This window comes from Setaria italica, chromosome II, assembly GCF_000263155.2.
Source record: "Setaria italica strain Yugu1 chromosome II, Setaria_italica_v2.0, whole genome shotgun sequence".
NCBI lineage: Eukaryota > Viridiplantae > Streptophyta > Magnoliopsida > Poales > Poaceae > Setaria > Setaria italica.
The window spans coordinates 39,719,744-39,737,071 of NC_028451.1; the positions used below are offsets into that span (position 1 = coordinate 39,719,744).

At 44.7% G+C, this 17,328-nt stretch overlaps 2 protein-coding genes and 1 pseudogene across 6 annotated transcripts; 1 reads left to right on the forward strand and 2 right to left on the reverse strand.

The window, feature by feature from the left end:
• Positions 1 to 391: 391 nt before the first annotated feature.
• On the forward strand, positions 392 to 12,463 carry LOC101761429. Of its 4 annotated transcripts, none has more exons than XM_004957552.3 (23): positions 394 to 614; positions 875 to 1,298; positions 1,395 to 1,526; positions 1,881 to 1,969; positions 2,107 to 2,196; positions 2,534 to 3,251; positions 3,533 to 4,155; positions 4,246 to 4,546; positions 4,644 to 4,758; positions 5,322 to 6,847; positions 6,945 to 7,022; positions 7,449 to 7,581; positions 7,698 to 7,800; positions 7,899 to 7,982; positions 9,494 to 9,644; positions 9,730 to 9,959; positions 10,137 to 10,232; positions 10,721 to 10,867; positions 10,930 to 11,073; positions 11,224 to 11,337; positions 11,431 to 11,613; positions 11,783 to 11,827; positions 12,172 to 12,463. In XM_004957552.3, exons 1-23 carry the CDS (start codon positions 537 to 539, stop codon positions 12,304 to 12,306), a joined length of 5,739 nt encoding a protein of 1,912 aa, XP_004957609.2. In that variant the 5' UTR covers positions 394 to 536; the 3' UTR covers positions 12,307 to 12,463. The 4 variants fall into 4 exon arrangements, 3 of the variants coding, with proteins under 3 accessions (XP_022680146.1, XP_004957609.2, XP_022680145.1); XM_022824410.1 differs by having other exon boundaries at positions 4,258 to 4,546; XR_001163386.2 differs by lacking the exon at positions 12,172 to 12,463 and having other exon boundaries at positions 392 to 614; positions 11,426 to 11,613.
• Positions 12,464 to 12,568: 105 nt separating this feature from the next.
• On the reverse strand, positions 12,569 to 14,684 carry LOC101761822 (annotated as a pseudogene).
• Positions 14,685 to 15,016: 332 nt separating this feature from the next.
• On the reverse strand, positions 15,017 to 17,328 carry LOC101762240 (uncharacterized protein At2g39795, mitochondrial). Of its 2 annotated transcripts, none has more exons than XM_004957553.3 (4): positions 17,099 to 17,326; positions 16,652 to 17,007; positions 16,381 to 16,560; positions 15,017 to 15,341 (listed from the first exon to the last, which is right to left on the reverse strand). In XM_004957553.3, exons 1-3 carry the CDS (start codon positions 17,303 to 17,305, stop codon positions 16,401 to 16,403), a joined length of 723 nt encoding a protein of 240 aa, XP_004957610.1. In that variant the 5' UTR covers positions 17,306 to 17,326; the 3' UTR covers positions 15,017 to 15,341; positions 16,381 to 16,400. The 2 variants fall into 2 exon arrangements, with proteins under 2 accessions (XP_004957610.1, XP_022680147.1); XM_022824412.1 differs by lacking the exon at positions 15,017 to 15,341 and adding an exon at positions 15,348 to 16,006 and having other exon boundaries at positions 17,099 to 17,328.

Below are 17,328 nucleotides of genomic sequence, written 5' to 3' on the forward strand. Positions count from 1 at the left end.
AAATGACTCCTTCTTCACCATGGATCAGTCTGAAAGCTTTCAGGAGCAGGAACAAAGCAGAGAGGGCGAGTCAAATCAGGGGGAGAATCATTGTAGCGGAGGAAGACAGCGGGAATCAATCCGTGCTTAGGCCCGCTGACACCACGGTCACGGTGCGACTCGCCGAGCAGCGCCATCAGGCCGTCCAGTGGACGGGGTCCAGGGAGAAAGACCCCCTGCCAACCCCATCGTCTCAGCGCCTGCCACGACTCGACAAGACAATCAAAGGCGAGCCTGACCAAAGCCGCCATGCGTCCCCACGCCGCGCTGCAGTGCGGCACTGTGCTGTACCCGCCGCTGCGCCTGCGCGACCCCATTACTCCACGTCCCCACGCCAGCGTCACCCCCCTGGCTTGCGAAATCACTTTTCACCTCTCGTCCTCCGCCCCTCCTCTTCCTCGCTCGCTCTGCGCTGCGGTTGCCTGCCACTTAGCCACTAGACAACCACCACCGACTGGAACCCGAACCGCGCCTCGCTGCCGCGGGGAGGCCGCGCGATGGACGGCGCGTCGTGGCCCGCGCGGTGGCCTCCGCCGGCGCCCCCCGCTGCGCCGGTGCCGCCGCTGCCGAACCAGGTACGCGCCCCCCGTGCGCATCTCGGTGGGGATTTCGGGGGTTCGATCGCTGCGGGCGCGGAATGCGGGGGGGTTTTGGAGAGGTTTTTCGTTCGGCCCCCGGAACCCTCGCCAATCCCGGGATTCGGAGGGTGGTGTCGCTATGTGCGCGATTTTGGGGTTGGAATGCACTGCTATACTGCACGTGCACGGGTTGCTTTGCTTGCTGTTTCACTGTTGAGCGTTGGGATGCTGCTCGCTAACATGGCGTTAATGTGCAGATGGACGGCGTCACTCTGCGCCACCTGCTCCGCCCCTTCGCCGCGCAGGAGGCCGCGGCGGGTGGCCGAGCGACGGCAGCGCCAGAGCAGCTGATCACAAATCCGTCGACCTCGCAGTCCGGCCAGCCTGCGAGAGCTGGGCCGAGCAACGAGTTGCTTGCTCAAGTTCCGGGGAGCTATTCCACTTTCAGCCTTGCGCCGGACCTTAAGGCATTGTTCGATAAGCCAAACGCGAGCAATGCTGCTGATGTCATTGATCTTACTCGGACACCCCCGCTCTGTAGTGCTGCCACTCTGCCCAAGTATTCAAGACATGGATTGACAGCTAGCAGTAGCAATGAGCAGTCCTCTGCTGGAGCACTTTTTCTGAATAAAAGTGCTAATGGAATGGGTACTTTTACTGGGGAAGTTTCAACTAATGAAGGTATGGTACTGGGGAGCTTTGGAGGCAATGGCACCATATTTATCCGAAATTTTAGCTTTCCATGATCTGACTACTTGTGCCAATTGCAACTTGTAGGAATGGCAAATGGTGGCATACAGTTACAGGATTCAAGTCTGCATGCACTGCAGAAATTGCCATTCAGATCGACGACTCATCATCATCCTACGCTGCTTGGTGATCGTATCCATGTCACCTGTCTGAACGTCGGTGGGTTCAACTTGCAAGTTGCAACGTTGTTACAACCTGACTTGACTACCACAGTATCACTGTGGAGGTAGTGTTTGAAATGGCTAGAATGTTCCTGTATCTGGAATGGCCTCTAGTAAAGACAGCCATTTAACTATGATGAGTTGTGTGCAATCAAAACATTTACACACAACCATTGGATGAGTCCTGCCTTCAGCATTTTAATAGCAGTCTGTTTATATGAAAACGAGAAAAGTTTAGACTGACTATTAGTTGGATATTTATAGCAATCTATTGATGGTGTTGCCTAAATCGATTACCCTCACTCAACATATATATTGAAGTTCTTCTGATATGCCCATGGTGTTTGAATAGGTGGAGAGTTCTTTGTGGGTGAAGCTGGGCTCTTTGGAATCATTTGCCTGTGTCATCGGTTGAGAATGTCTGTAGCTAAATTCTGCGAGGTACTAAAGGATTGTGCTAGCTATTCTGTTGATTCTGCATTATAACCCTCTGACATGGTTTTTTCTTTCTACTGGTAACAGTTATCCACTTTATGTCTGAAAAATTGAAGCTATGTACTTGTATATGTTTGTTACAGCATGCGGGTGGAACTCCAGAAAAAGCTGGTGAAATTGTCCACGTGGAGAATGGCATGACTATTGCGCAATGGTTCAAATTCTGCATAGGAGTGAGTATTAGATCCAGTTGTGGTCCCATCTGTTGTAATTTAATTGGTCCAAGTGTCTACAATCATGAATTGCTCACTACAGTTTATTACATGATGTAAAATAGTGACTATAATTATGCCTTTCTTAGTTAGTTGTGCTCTTCTTGCCCACCTTTTCCTTTGAGACACTTTTGTCTCTGGAAAGACAAAACAGAGCTTAGGGAAACATGTTTTGTTCACATATGCAGCTCCAGCATGCTCAATCATATTCAAAGTTATCAACAACCTCTTTCTTTAGAGTTCAAACATTTAAGCAGAGCTAATATTGCATTTTTTTTACCCATCTGTATGTATCTAGGTGGCGGGATCTATTGCTAATACCAGGTGGGATTGGCCAGACTGGGCATGTATGAAAAGTTCTCCAGAAGAATACATGTTGAAAAGTCTTGCTTCAAGAAACAGTGGTACAGGAAAAGTAAGGTTGTTAGGTGGATATGGAAAAATCAATGGACTTATAAACAACCCAGCTTATTCCAGCGATCTGTACATCGAAGGTGGAGGATGCACTAATGTTGATAAGCAAATGAATGGGTCAGTTGGAACAAATTACAAAAAGAGCGTTGATGTGCACGAAGGTTTAACAAAGGACTCTGCTTTACTACAGAATTCCACAACAATGAATGTAGGGCTCGCTAGAAACCATACGGTTCATGCATTAAACCTGAACCCTCTTAGCACACCTAGTGGAAGCCTACACTCTGAAGCAAGCATGGGAAGACATTACAAAGGAAATCACTTGGCACATAATTATGGAATCTGTTTGGAGAAAAACCTTGATGCCTCTTTTCGTAATCCTGAGCCACGTTCCTCAAGAGTTGTGAACCATGATAGTAGGGCGTGCAGACCTGATTTCCCCCACAAAATATTGCAGGACACTTTGTGCAACACTTCAAACACTGAATTAAAGCTTGGACAATCTTCTTATCATCAATCTATGACCACTCTATTTCCATTGGTACAGTCGGCGGTCATTGAATTTCAGAAACCTCAATCACACAGGCCATTGATAAATCAGAGTGAGTTTGCCTCTTATGTTGTTCTACTTCGTTATTTTCTTTGTGCACTGTCATTCGAATGTAGAATATTAGAAGTTTACTATGATAACCAATCAAGCATTTCTGGTTTTGTGTATGCTTAACCACACCGAGACTCTGTAAATGTCAAAATGACAGGACACAATAAGAAACAGTCAAATATTGGTTATTGATAAATATGAGTTTTTAGTAGGATTTAGAGCATCATAGCAGAAACATCTGATTTGGTTCATGATTATATGTGCACTTCCCATGTGGTGCAGATCCTTGCCCAAAGCAAGCAACAAAGGTCAACAACAATCTAGCTGAACCTGAACATAATGGACCATCCATTAGTACTGGAAATAAGCAACCACTTCTAGTTACTAATGGAACAAAACATTCTGAAGTTGGTGAGCTTACGGATGATACATCCAAGAATTCATTTATCTCATTATTTCTTTCACACCTTGAGAGAAATAGTACACCTGAACCCATTGACGATATTCTCAACAGTAACGAGCATTATCATCCTAAGGCCCTGGATGTCGCATGTGGTTCTGATCATCCAAAAAATGCCAGTAGACATATTGAGACAAGGGTTAATGATAATCATCCAAAGTTGGCCCCAACCATTATTCATATGAAAAGGAGATCAGAAGGCATTTCTCTTTCAGCATCTTACAGTGGATATAATCCTCAAGATGCATCCCATGGTAATAGTCAGGAACATTTGATTCATGGGGATTGCCCATCACATTTGCTGCCTAATCAACCTAATGCTGGAATCTCAAATTGTGCAAGAGTTTCATGTCCTGCAAATTGCATGTGCTGCACTCACATGGGTAATAAATCCCATCAGGTTGCACATGGTGAGATTGGGGTTCCCTGTTTCTATGATAAAATGGTAAGTTCATCTTGCTCTTGCACATAGCAGAATCAACAACAAGCACAGCCATGAAAATTGTTGTTCCTTATTGCTTTTGTATAATCCAAGGATTTTGTGCAGGCCAGGGGCCATGGTACTTTTGAGCGAGTTGATGACTTATGCACACATAGAAGTTTGAGAGCTTTTGCCAAAATCAGTTGTGAGAATGGGAAATCTTGCTGTTCTTCTCAGGAGTTTCTACCTAGCTTTTGCCAAAATGATCCGTCAACACTCGGAAAATCGATTTGTGGATGCTGTTGCAAAATTCAGGAAGGTGTTTCCAAGCTTGGTTTTATACCTGGTCACTTGTGCAGAACTCGTTTTTCTAGTGATCTTGGTCCAGTTGTATCAAGTAAGCCTACCCTTGAAGGTTGGTTTCTTCATCTAGGAAAATTGTGTCTATGATGGACAATTGTTGAACTGTTGCCATGTCTTAATTTGGTTGCAAACTTCTTTTTTTGTTTCAGGGCAAGATGAACTTTGTGCCTGCTCCAGTTTTATGCAAAGATCGTCATTATGTTCTCGAGAACACATCTTGCAGTCTTGTTATGCATGCCCCATTGATGGATTGCACTACAGAAAGTAAACTGATTTTATTTGATCCTTTTGTTCTCCTTGTTGCTATTCTGGCTGATTATGCCATCACATTACGCACCTTTGTTTTTCTCACTGTGTACCTTGATCCATGTTTTAGCACCATGATTGTTACCAAGATGCACGATAATGACTGTCTTCAAATTCCTGCCTTATTCTGGTTAATTGTTCCAATAGTTTACGTACTAAATAATTTCAAGACACAGTTTGCAGTTCAGGGCTTTAGACTCCCCCTTGTAGTTAAGGGATCTGACAAACTTTTTCCATCATTTAATTAAAATATAATAGTATCCTTTTGATGTGTGTGTGTGTGGTGGCTTTATATTAAGAAGAAAATAGGCATCCAAATTTGTGTGTGGGCTGTACTCTATGTACATTTCCTCTTAATGCAATGTTGTGCAACTCTCCTGCCCACTCGAGAAAAAAAAATGATTTTAATCTCAATGCACTTCATCTTTTACCCTAGCCACCTTAGATCACATTTCAGACTTCATGAATATGCTTTTGTACCTATCTCCATGCTTCTTTTCATGTACTTCTATTTATTGCAGTTCCATGGGACATGCAACAGACAGCTTGACAAAACACTCTCTGTTTGATGGACGTAGCACAAAAGAACAAGGTCCTTGTTGCAATGGAAGATGTTGCTATTCTGTAGTCCCAAAATGTTTGTCTAGTTGTGCCTTTACAAAGCACTGTGATGTCAGAGTTGATCAAATTGGTCATACTGCACCTATAAGCAAACACCAGATGCAAATGCCTACCAGATGCTGCACATTAGAGGAGAATGAGAAATTAACATGCCAATGCTTAAGCAATAGAATTGCAGGAAGAAGCTTATCTCAAGCTTCTCGTTGTAAAGATGTCTCTGATAAAGTAATGAACCAGCCTTCTATTGCAATAACGGAGAGGCTGAAGAATATATCCGAAGCTTCAGTGGCTGATGATAGTTCGTCCAAAGCCGTAACAGAGAGAAAGGGCCCTTCTAAAGATTCTGTAGTATCTAAAGGACAACCAAAGTTTGGTTTCTCTTCTGGATCATCAAGCATTGTGGTTACAAAGTTTCAGATGTCACCTGAAGTTCACAAAGTGTCATCTACTGCTAAACATAGGAAACATAAAAATGTATGTGATGAAGGATCAAGAATTGAGAAATGTTCAGCATCCAGCTATGTGCCTGCCAGTAGTACAGGATGTGAGGAAGCCCTAAATAGTTTTACCAGATCTCAGTTGGCTCCATCTCGAGTGAAGCGCAAGGGTAATCAGATTTCTGTGGGAAGTAGACTAGAGGAAAAGGACAATGAGGAGCTTTGTTTTGGGCTGCCAAAAAGAATGAGAACATTGAGGTGCTCTAGTAAAAATTCTGAATCAGAAGATTGTACTAGGACTAGTTCCCAGTCGTCCCAGAAGGGGGGTTGTCAACCACAAAATGAGGTTAACTCATTTTCTTGCAGGGTGTTGAGAACCAAGCGAAAACATCCTACCATGCAACTGAATAAGCCTGTGAAACAGCTTCATAGCCAGAACAAGGTTTTCAAAGGTGATGGCAAGCTACCAGATACCAAGGGAAATTTTTTTGGTGGATTAGATTCCTTTGATAGAAAAAAACAAGTAGAGGATACGACTCCGGGTAGAACAAAACATCACCAGGAAGGGAGTCGAGCATTTGTCCGCAAACTACCTAAATATGTGTCTCTAAACTGCATTGTTAATGAACCTAACAGTGAAGATGCTTGCAGTGGGAGTGCTGGAATTGATTCAAGTTTAATTGCCACGGGAATGGCAAATGATAACCGAAAATCTCCCAAAATCGTTCCACTCAGTCTGGTTCTTAAAAAGGCTAAGAGATGTCATTCTGTTAAACTCTGTAAGACCGAAAGCACCCACTTGTATGAAAAAAAGGGCTCAGATTGTTCTGTGAACAGCTCATCAGATTGTTCTGTAGATAAGTGCCCCATTGATGATGAAGGTTGCAGTCCACAAGCTGAATATGAAATGCAGGGTTCCAAAAGGAGTAGGTATTCATCTAATGGTTTGAGGTCACATTTTATGGCTCACTGCAAAAGACCATCTGGTGGTATAGTTCACAAACTTTCATTTTAGCTACTTTGAACATATATCTTACAGTGATTTTCTTTAGAGAACTAGAAATATGAAAAGGCCTCTCATTTCAGTTCTTGGAGAAGATGATCCTCTTGGTCTAAAAGATATGGAAACAAATCGCCTGTCAATAACATCATCAAGAAGTAATGGTAAGAGAAGATTAGCGTAGTATGTTTGGCTGTATACTACTGAAATTGATTATGCTCCATAAGATGGATGAAGTTTGTATAGATGCCCTGTAGTTAGCACTTTTTAGTATTTTTAGAAACTTTGAAGCCATTTCAGAAAAAGAAATGATTTGATTGTGCTTCACCACCTGGTATACAGTTTAATTATATTTTCTTTGACATAGGGAACTGGGAACAAACCCTTTTTTTTTCTTTAAGCAGCATGGCACAGCCATGAATTGATCCTGTGGCACCATAGCTGCCGCTCCTTTGTTTCCCAAGTGGCAACATACCTCAGTTTATGTATTAACTATTAACATGAGCAGCAATTGTTTTTTGCATGAAAATGCATCAGGATACACTAGTAAACTGCAGTTTTGTTTTACTAACACTATATACCATATACAGGGACCAAGAATCGAAGAGCAAGTGTATCCCTTACTAGGATTAAGAGGCATAAGAAATTTGCAAACAAATCAGCATGCTATTCCAGCAGTGGCAAAGAAAATGCTGTGCTAACCCATGAAGAAAATGTTAGGAGGTTGTGATTCCATTATATGCATCTTGTAGATTTATTTACCAATATGTTCTTGGGAAAATACTCTATATTTATCTAATTTATTTCATTACCAACTGATCCAACATTATTTTGTACAGAGACAGTGGAAGACTCAGCTTAGATGCTCCATGCTGCGTTTGTGGAATCTCAGACCCAGAGCCTTGCAATCAATTTATAGAGTGCTGCAAGTGCTATATCAAAGTATCCCATAAAAAAAGTGCTATATCAAATTATTTGTACTACTTCTTACCTCTGCCCTAGTACTACTGCATATTTATAGAGGTCTGTATTTGGTGCAGGTGCACCAAGCTTGTTATGGTGTTCTAAAAGTTCCTAGAGGTCAATGGTTCTGTAGACCCTGCAAGACTAATACCCTGAACACAGTAAGCAAAATCGTTTTCAGAAAGTAATTTTTAAAGCATTTAGTATGTCACGAGGTACGGAGGTAGATTAGTACATGCATCCTCGTGGATATTTACCTAGTGTAATATTATCGTATGCAAACTACAAGAGTGGCTTTGCCAGTTCATCTTATCATCACTAATTAAGCATGTTGATTTATTTGCTCTAGTATCACGATAAAACTATCTTTTCCATTCTTTCTGTCCTTAGGCAATTAAGCCGATGATTTAGTTGTTTAAGGAATAGATGCAATGTAGCCAATGATTTAACTTGTTAAAGGAAATGCACATGCTTTATGAGTTTAGCAGGATGGTTACAAACAAAAAGAATTTGATGGTTCTTTCTGCAAATGGACCTAGATATGGTGCTTCTAGACAATAAAGTTTCGACATTGGAACTCAAGAACACGATATCTAGAAAGAATATGATAAGAAACTGGTCGATTCTTTCATCAGTAGCAACATGGATATATTCTAGCTGTCAAAAGTGGCAAGTTTCCTTGTAGTGTATCAGTAAGCCTCCAATTTGCTTGATCCTCAGAGTTGATTTCACGGAAAGGAGCTATGTACATGGATCCAGTGATATTTTTTAATCTAAATGGGCACATTCTATTTGCTACTCCATTGCCAAAGTTTATTTATATCAACTTTGGTTCTGTTTAAGACTTTAAGTGCATCCATGCCTTACTGATCTGAACCCTGGACCCAACCACCTAAACTGAAACTTTGCGAGTATCTTCTAGTGGTAGGCTGCTGAAATCTTTTTCCTCGAACCAGCAGTAGATCTGGCTGTCATTATATTAAGGACAAACAAATGATCCGGTTACCTTAAAAAAAAACAAACAATGACCCGCACACTTTAGCCGTGTAGGAGACTGGGGAATGGTTCACTAACTCACTATGCGCCCCTCCTTGAATTATTAGGTCAACATGGCCCCTGGCTTACAATAGACTATGTGCCATGGACTAAATGGGCAACCAAAACCTAGGGATACAACTCTCGTGCTTGCAGCTGCTCTAAACCCTTGGAACATGCTGTCAAGAGCTCTGCCCCTTCTGAGATTGCCCGGGAGAGACTCTGCAAGTCTGGCCGTGCATCATTGAACACGCAGTGATTGCGGAGCTTCCAAATCATCCAGCTGACCAGGGTGATGAGAGGAATTCAGCCCCATCCACAGGTCCTTGCTCACTGTCCGGGCAACTTGGTGCCACCAATCGCTGCAGCGCTTTTCATGAGGGTGTGGCATACTGGCGTCATAGCCTCTAGGCTGACATGCTGGAGCATCTCAAACTAAAGCTGCCACGAGAAAAAACACTGGAGCCTCTAGGCTGCTGATAGTCACTGTACTGTCTTGCCTTTAAGGAAAATATTTGCTCATGATACAACCTAGCTTTGTTTTTTCCCCCTAAAATCTACCAAATCGAGATGAATTATTTGTAGGGGACAAAATTTTTGTGTTGCCTACCAGTCTCTCATTGCGTCTGCGTTTCAGGCCTGTGTGTTGTGTGGTTATGGAGGTGGAGCTATGACAAGGGCACTGAAAACCAAGAATATTCTGAAAAGTTTGCTCAAAAGTTTGATGACTACAGCAAGATCAGAAAAAAATGTTGATTCATTAAGAAACGGAAGGAGTGAGTGTACAAGTAAGTACTTACATAGGGATGGTGCCGAGCTTAATTTATTTTGTGCTTCCAAATCAACAGGCTTTGAACATTTTGTCTGCAATAGGCCTGCGAAATCCAGTAGACAGTGCACGTGGGGATAGCATTGCGAATGGGGAGAACATTACCAGCAATTCCTGGACCTCTATTAATCACAATTCCAGTTTACTTGGACCACGAACAATGCAGTGGGTTCACATGGTCTGTGGACTTTGGACACCTGGCACAAAATGCCCAAATGCCACCACGATGAGTGCTTTTGATGTATCGGGTGCTTCACCTGCCAAGAGAAATACTGTGAGTCCCATACATGCATATTCTTATGATAATTTAATGGAGTGACCTTTCTGCACCTGACCATGGAATTCCTCTGATGTTTAGTAATGAAGTCGTCCAATAGTATTACAATTATAAATTTAATAATTCTTAACAAGTATTCTTGACCTTGACTCCTGCAATTCTTTTTGCCATCAGGCATGTTCAATATGTGGCAGAACTGGGGGCTCATTTATTAAGTGCCGAGATGTAAATTGTTTGGTGCTCTTTCATCCTTGGTGTGCACATCAGAGGGTATGATACCTGCACATATAATAAGCTCACTTTTTTTCATTACTTACTACCTGCTTCTAGGAAATAGTTCGAAACTTTGGTTACAACTTTATTGTTTTCATATACTATGTAAACCTGAGATGTCATAGAGAATGCCCGAATTCTTAGCATGTTCTGCAAGCAATGTAAGGAACAAGGAGGTGGCTTTATTGTAGATAATTTCCACACTGCTTGATTGTTTAGGATGACATGAGTCATGTGCTCCTTTCCAATAGTAACGAAAAGGTTCCGTTTTGTTTTCTTCTCTGTTCTATTTTTCCTTTATTTGGTTGCAAAATCACAGTTGTTTCTTCTGTGATTTCTATTTTTTAAAAAAAATATCTTCTGTGATTTCTCAGGTCCTGAATTTCATGCTTACCAGAAAAAATCTGCTTCAATTGTTGCATTTAACATTACACTCATGGAGCTTTTATTTTCCATGTTCATATTTGCTTGTGATATCTGAACAGGGTTTGCTGCAAAGTGAGCCTGAAGGTGAGCGCAATGAAAATGTTGGCTTTTATGGGCGATGCATCGATCATGCTAATGATTTTTCTAGTCGCATTAATCCTAAGGAATGCTTGAGAAGCAGCAGCTGGACATGCGCACGTACAGAGGTAATACTTCTTTAACCTTTCCATTACCTGGAAATCAAAATCAAATTTGTTATTTGAAACAGGGTTTTAAAGGTCGAAAGGGAGAAGGCTTTCATGGTAGTAGTCACAAGAAATCTGAAGAGTACAGTGGTGAGTTCAGTGTTTCCCAAGAACAGATAAATGCTTGGTTACGCATAAATGGTTCGAAGCCTAGCGGGAGAGGACAGGTATCTTCTTTCTGTTATCTTTCATTATAATGATAGCGTTATATATGCTATATTGCTATAGTGAGACATCATAGGTTGCAGCATATTATAGAATCAACTGCTCGGATGAAACCCTAAGCATTTCATGCATGTCTTTGTTTTTCATTTCAGAAGGAATACATCCATTATAAGCAGTTAAAAGGATGGAAGCATTTGGTAGTGTACAAATCTGGCATACATGGACTTGGTCTCTACACATCAGTGTTTATTCCGCGTGGCTCTATGGTAATTCATCAGTTCTGTTTTTTCAATGTATCCACTGTTAAAGGAATTTAGCAAAATGAAACCGTTCTGAAGTTTTGCATCAAAATAGTTCAGGTTGTAGAGTATGTGGGTGAAATTGTTGGGCAGCGGGTTGCCGACAAAAGAGAGATCGAATACCAGTCTGGGAAACGACTACAATATAAGAGTGCCTGTTATTTCTTTAAGATTGACAGGGAGCATATTATTGATGCCACCCGCAAAGGTGGGATTGCAAGATTTGTAAACCATTCATGCCAGGTAATGACTTGTGCTTGAACATGTCTTTATACCCCAATTGAAACATGAGATTTCCCCCCCTGATTCTAGTGGGCATTGAACCTGTGTTCCAAACAGGGCCCAAATCAGCTTATTTTTTCAAATGAACCCTTTTATATTCATTCAATTCTCTCAATCTGTGTTGGATCAGCCAAACTGCGTTGCGAAAATAATCTCGGTCAGGAATGAGAAGAAGGTACTCAATTTGCCTATGTATATTTGTTTTCTTATTACAAAATTTATATTTCTGCATTGTAAATTTTAGTCCTGCAGCAGTACCAAAAAGCAAATAAAAAGGGCAAACTACAGCATGAAATTTGTTAGGTCGTTTTTGCATTTCTAGGTTCATAGTTTTTTCTATGCGCCTAGACATAGTGTCTATCTAAGTGCATAATAAAAGGTATGAACCTAGAAAATCCAACGACCTGTAATTTGGAACGGAGGGAGTGTGTTGTAAACTTTAGAAGTTTAAAGCTATGGGGTTCTCACAATCTCCAACTGTGGTGGACTAGAATTTGACCACATTATTACTATGTCCAGGTAATGTTCTTTGCAGAACGTCACATAAACCCAGGGGAGGAAATTACTTACGATTACCACTTTAACCGTGAAGATGAAGGCCAGAGGATCCCTTGCTTCTGTAGATCAAGATACTGCAGGCGTTACCTCAATTAGTTTACTATTGTGCCATCTTACTGTGTAACATGTCTATATATCCTTTATTTTTCATCCTTTAGAACACTTCATTGCATGTCTGGGAGAACAATAAACTGCTTGATGTATATAAACTCTAGGGACTTGCATCTGGCAGTGCCAGTTTATCTTTTGTGAAGCCAAATGAACTATCAGCTGTATGTGCACCCTAGGGTCTTTCATCTGACGCAAAATTTAATGTTAGTGGTCAATGGGAAAGAAAAGCTGGGAGTAATCATTCATAGATATCAAGCGTAATTGATTAACCAAGGGAGCATACTCTCCCATCATACAACTTTTGACACCATAAACAGCAACCCTGGTCCAATATAACAATTGAACCCTAAGTGCAACACCAGTAACCAGAATATATAAACGAAATGATACATCCCAATGCAAGAGACCCAAACACCATTCACTTGTATGATTCTATCAGTCGTAGTTTGTGTTCAAGAACGGGTTCTTGTCGTTGTAGAATGGGTTCGTGAAACTGCTGGTCAGGCTCTCATTGACTTTGTTCCCCTTCGCCTCCGAGTCTGACTGATGTTGAGCGAAGGCCCTGGGGTTGAAGTTGTCATCAAGGTTGATGTCGTCAAATGTAGCCCAGCCCTCACTGTCACTGATGTCCCTCTGCTTCTCCATCTCTTCGACATGTTCCTTGAACTCTTTCTTTGCAGCAGTGATCACGCCGTCCCCATGCTGATCACACCATGCCCTGCAAAAACAATGACATCGTCTCAGAAATGCCGAAAATCATGTGGCTGATCTGAATGGTGGATGTTCAAGTGGTGATGTCCCGTGCGTACTTTGGGAAAAAGGGCTTGAGCTCTGACTTGTCCACTGGAAGCTTTGTAGAGATGGCCTCAATTTGCTGATCCCTACAGATACAGGAACCATCTTCAATCACTCCAAACAAGAGAACATGATCCAAAAAGGTTACATTAGCCAAGAAGAGCGATCTACGACTTACGAGAAGTTCAAGTTCCGATTTGTAGATGATAGCTCAGCCTGAATCCTTGAGAGCTCCTTCTTTGTGTTCTCCACCAGAACCTTCAGTAATTCGAGACAAAACTCTCAACTGCGCTATTGATAGCTTGGAAAAAAAAAAAGAATCCAGCCCACTAGTATGTCCAATGCGTCATATGATGATAGTTCGCGCAATGCCATTCCTCAAGAGTCGTCACTAATTCACAGTACCTTGTCATGCAACAACTCGGAAGCAGAGTCATCACCCGTCGCCGTGTGCAGCTTCGTCTTGGCCCTCTTGGCATCCGGGCCAGAGGCAGCCATGGGGCTCGCCTCGAGCCGGCACTCGCTGTACGATGACCGTGGCAGAGCACGCTCCGGCTGCTCACCGATGGCTGCCGCATCGCCGCTGCTACAGCCAGCTTTCTTCCACTTCTTGAGCCCATCGAAGCCCCACGAGCTCTTCTTCTTGCCTTTCACCGTCTCCTTCTCATCGGTCCCTTCCTCCGCCGCAGGGTCCTTGTTCTCGCAGCCATTTCCGCCGCTGCTGAACATCGCTGCCAGATGCCTCCTCTTCCCCTTCTCGGCCTTCCCGGAGGACGGCACGGCTTGGGACGGTGAGCTCTCGGCCATGAGCACCGACGCTTTCCTGGCGTTGTTCTGGTCCACCGGGGCCAGCGGCGGCCTTGACGCGCCGTTCGCGTCCTGCTCCTTCTTGGATCTGCTCTTCCACGGCGTGATGAAGGCCTTGTGCTTCGGCTTGTCGGAAGCCGCCGCGGAGGCGGGGGGAGGTGGGTCCTGGAGGTCGATCTCCGACCACTCCTCGGCAGAGGCCTCCGCGTCGGGGCAGTCAACGACGACGCCGAGCGCGGCGAGGCGCTGCACGAGGGGCGCCTTGGAGGCGTTGTACTCCGTGGCCGAGATGCACTTGGAGTAGAGGAGCTCCTGGAGGAAGAGGAGCTTGTCGCGGAGCACGGCAGGCTGCTCCGGGTGCTGCGGCGGCGGCGGCGCGACGAGCGCGGCGAGCATGGGGCCGCGGAAGGCGGCGACGTCGGAGGCCGGGACGATGCCCTGCGGTGGAGCGCGGAGAGGTGGAGGATGCGGTGGAAGGACTCCTGCTGCCACTTGAGCTGCTCCGCGTGGCGGCGCGCGGCGGCCTGGTCGGCGGTGAGGCGGCGCCCGACGCGGAAGGAGGGGATGATGGACTTGCACAGGGACGCGATGGTGTCCTGCAGGCCCGAGTAGTACGTCGGCGTGTACGTGTACCCCATGGCCGCGGAGCTCGCTGCCGCCGCCGCCGCCGCTTCTTGGCGATCTCTCGAGAGGTGAGCTAGGGAGGGGAGCGTCAGAGAGAGACGGAGATCGGAGAGAGGAGGGGTGTGATTTGGCGAGAGAGCTCCCGAGGTTTTGTTTGGTTTCTGTCCCAACGGTTGGGGGGTGGAACTAGCCGTTGCGAGGAGGGTTGAATCCGCAGGTGGCCCCGCTCGTCAGTGAGGTCATAATCCGTCAGGTGGGCCCGCGGAGTACCTACCAGGCAGGTTCCTTGCATACAGCTTGCGTGATGTTTTTTTTTTCTTTTGAAAAATCAATTGAATCAGTTCATGTGCTGCGTCTCAATCTATGCCGTCCACCCGATTAGTCCAAGGGCTGCAGGTCCTTTGCCATTGGACTATGGAAGTTCAGAAGAGCAGATTACTCTAGCACGCACGTAGGTAACACTTGGAAATTCAAAAATGAACAGATTTGGTATTGCAAAAAATTAAACGGCAGAGATGTCAACAGATACACGATGGAGAACAATCTTGACCACAAAGAAATGATAATACAGTAGGGTATTCAGATCATCAATTTCCATGAGCACTGAGCTACTATGAGAACTGAAAAATAGAACTTCAGCAGCAGCAAGTAAACATTCATACATGACGGTAGTGGGGAGGTGGATAATTCACATGCACTGCAGCAGACCATCCCTAACACCAGTTGTTGGAGCATATTGGCTCCCAGTTCAGGGAGTAACAAGATTGGAAATCATGCTTACAACAGCAGGGCACCTGCAAATGGAATCATGTTCAGAGATTTAGGGGCATCAGTCAATGATTAAGAGACATTGTTTTTTCAAGCACACAGATTAAAGGATGCAACAAACAAGCCTTTTTAGATTGGGTAAACTCTGTATAATTAATGTATAGTTTTTTCTTTTCTTTTCAGTTTTCTCTTCGGTGGGGGCACTCTTGTGCTGTTGTTGCCCTTCTCGGGCTCTGTACAGTGTTTATTTTGTTTTCTCCTATTAATATGTATACGACAGTGGGGTTTTCCCTCGCTGTTTCTTTCAAAAAAAATTAAGAGACATTGTTGATTAGAACAGTTATTGATTCCAAACAGAAAACAGGTAATCAGGTATACAGTTGTATCAATTCCTCATTCTGGTAATGAAAGTTGAAGATTTCCCAGAGAGAAGCAACACAGAAAAATGTTTCTAAGACTTAAACGGTTGTGGGTTAACACAAGTTCACTACAGCTTAACCATGGTAACCAACTGTAAATTTTCAGAGAGTAAATGGGTGCATATTGCTTGGTTGTATTATCCCCATTTGCACCATTTTTCTCAGAAATTAAATTAAATGCACCAGAGGTTGAAACCAAAAATTAAACTTGAGTTTCCAAAACAGGACCTCAGACCTGACCATAGGTATAATCGTATCAACACCAGCAAGACCTGAAGACAAAGCAAATTATCAAGGCCTTCAAAGTCTTCAGATATCAGCAGTCTGGTATGTAGATTAACTTTCCTCTTCACCATCTCCCCACCTAAACTACTAGGAAACCCTATCATTAATACCAAGTATAAACAATACCATGAATTTTGAAATTCCATAACTGTGGACGGATTATTGTTTCCCCACTCCCTCATTAGGTGTTTAGGGCTTACTCAGTCATCACATGTTACCGGTATCTACAGGTAATTAACTAATTATACTTCTTTTCCAGCAATGCAGCCCTCGAGCTATACTTGAACTCATTTCTACTCGGCCTCAGAATACTAAAAGTTACCTAGAATCAAGGATATATCCATAAGTATGACCATATTACCTGTGGTGCGCGTCCTTATCCTACTTGTCAAGGAATGATTCGACAGTCTTCAACCATCGGAGCAGCTCCATCTTCTCCTTGTTCGCCATGTAGTCGTGCAAGAATTCAGCGAGCTCCCCGTCCACCTCCCTCTCCTTCAAGAACCTAGTCACCGCTTCCCTCTCCCCAGCACCCAGCTTCCTGTGAACCAAACGATACAAACCTCAGGTAACAGAGAACCAAATTGCTGGCCACAAAGCTCACTGCACCGCACAGCAATCCTAATCCATACTCGAAATTGCGTCCACCACGCGCACCATCACTGCTGGCGGCGCCGCCGCCAGCCCTGAGGGTGAGAACGTGGCGGACGGCGAGCTCGTCGGGCCAGGCGGAGCAGATGAAGCCGAGGACGCGGTCGGCCCGGGTGACCTCGACGATGAGGCTGAGATGGAGGCGCCGGCCGCGCTCGAGCGACTCCACGCGGTGGAAGAGGGGCGCGTCCTCAGGGAGCGGCTCCGCGGCGCCGTCGAACATGGTGGCCTCGACCTTCACCTCCTCGGCTTCGGGGCCGCGGCGCGCGGCGCGGAGGCGCACCCACTGCTCCCCCGGGCGGTCCTCCACGGCGAAGGACTTGAAGCTCGTCGGCGGCTGCACGAAGAGGAGTAAGCCGTGTGGGTCGGGTCTTGCTGCGAACGTGAGAAGTGAATCGTGCGCGAGGAAGGGAAAGGGGGGAAATTACCGGGTAGGGAGGGCGGCGCTCTGCGATGTAGGTGATCTCGGAGCGGAGGAGGCGGTGAAGGCGGTCGTCGAGGGGTGAGCGCAGCGAAACGACGGTGGCCGAGGAGGATGTGGAAGCGAAAGCAGCGGCGACCCGGGGGGTTGCGTGGGCGGAGGCGGCCGCGGCGGCGGAGAGAGAGAGCGCGCGGCGGAGGATGGCGCGCGCCATGTGTTCGACGTTTTGCCTCTCCG

Coding starts and splice junctions, on each gene's coding strand:
- LOC101762240 (XM_004957553.3), bottom strand. CDS start 17,305: ATGGCGCGCGCCATCCTCCGCCGCGCGCTCTCTCTCTCCGCCGCCGCG. Junction 17,008..17,098: donor AGCGCCGCCCTCCCTACCCG/GTAATTTCCCCC, acceptor CTCTTCGTGCAG/CCGCCGACGAGCTTCAAGTC. Junction 16,561..16,651: donor CGTGGTGGACGCAATTTCGA/GTATGGATTAGG, acceptor TTTGGTTCACAG/GAAGCTGGGTGCTGGGGAGA.
- LOC101761429 (XM_004957552.3), top strand. CDS start 537: ATGGACGGCGCGTCGTGGCCCGCGCGGTGGCCTCCGCCGGCGCCCCCC. Junction 4,547..4,643: donor AAGTAAGCCTACCCTTGAAG/GTTGGTTTCTTC, acceptor TTTTTGTTTCAG/GGCAAGATGAACTTTGTGCC. Junction 7,801..7,898: donor GCTGCAAGTGCTATATCAAA/GTATCCCATAAA, acceptor TATTTGGTGCAG/GTGCACCAAGCTTGTTATGG.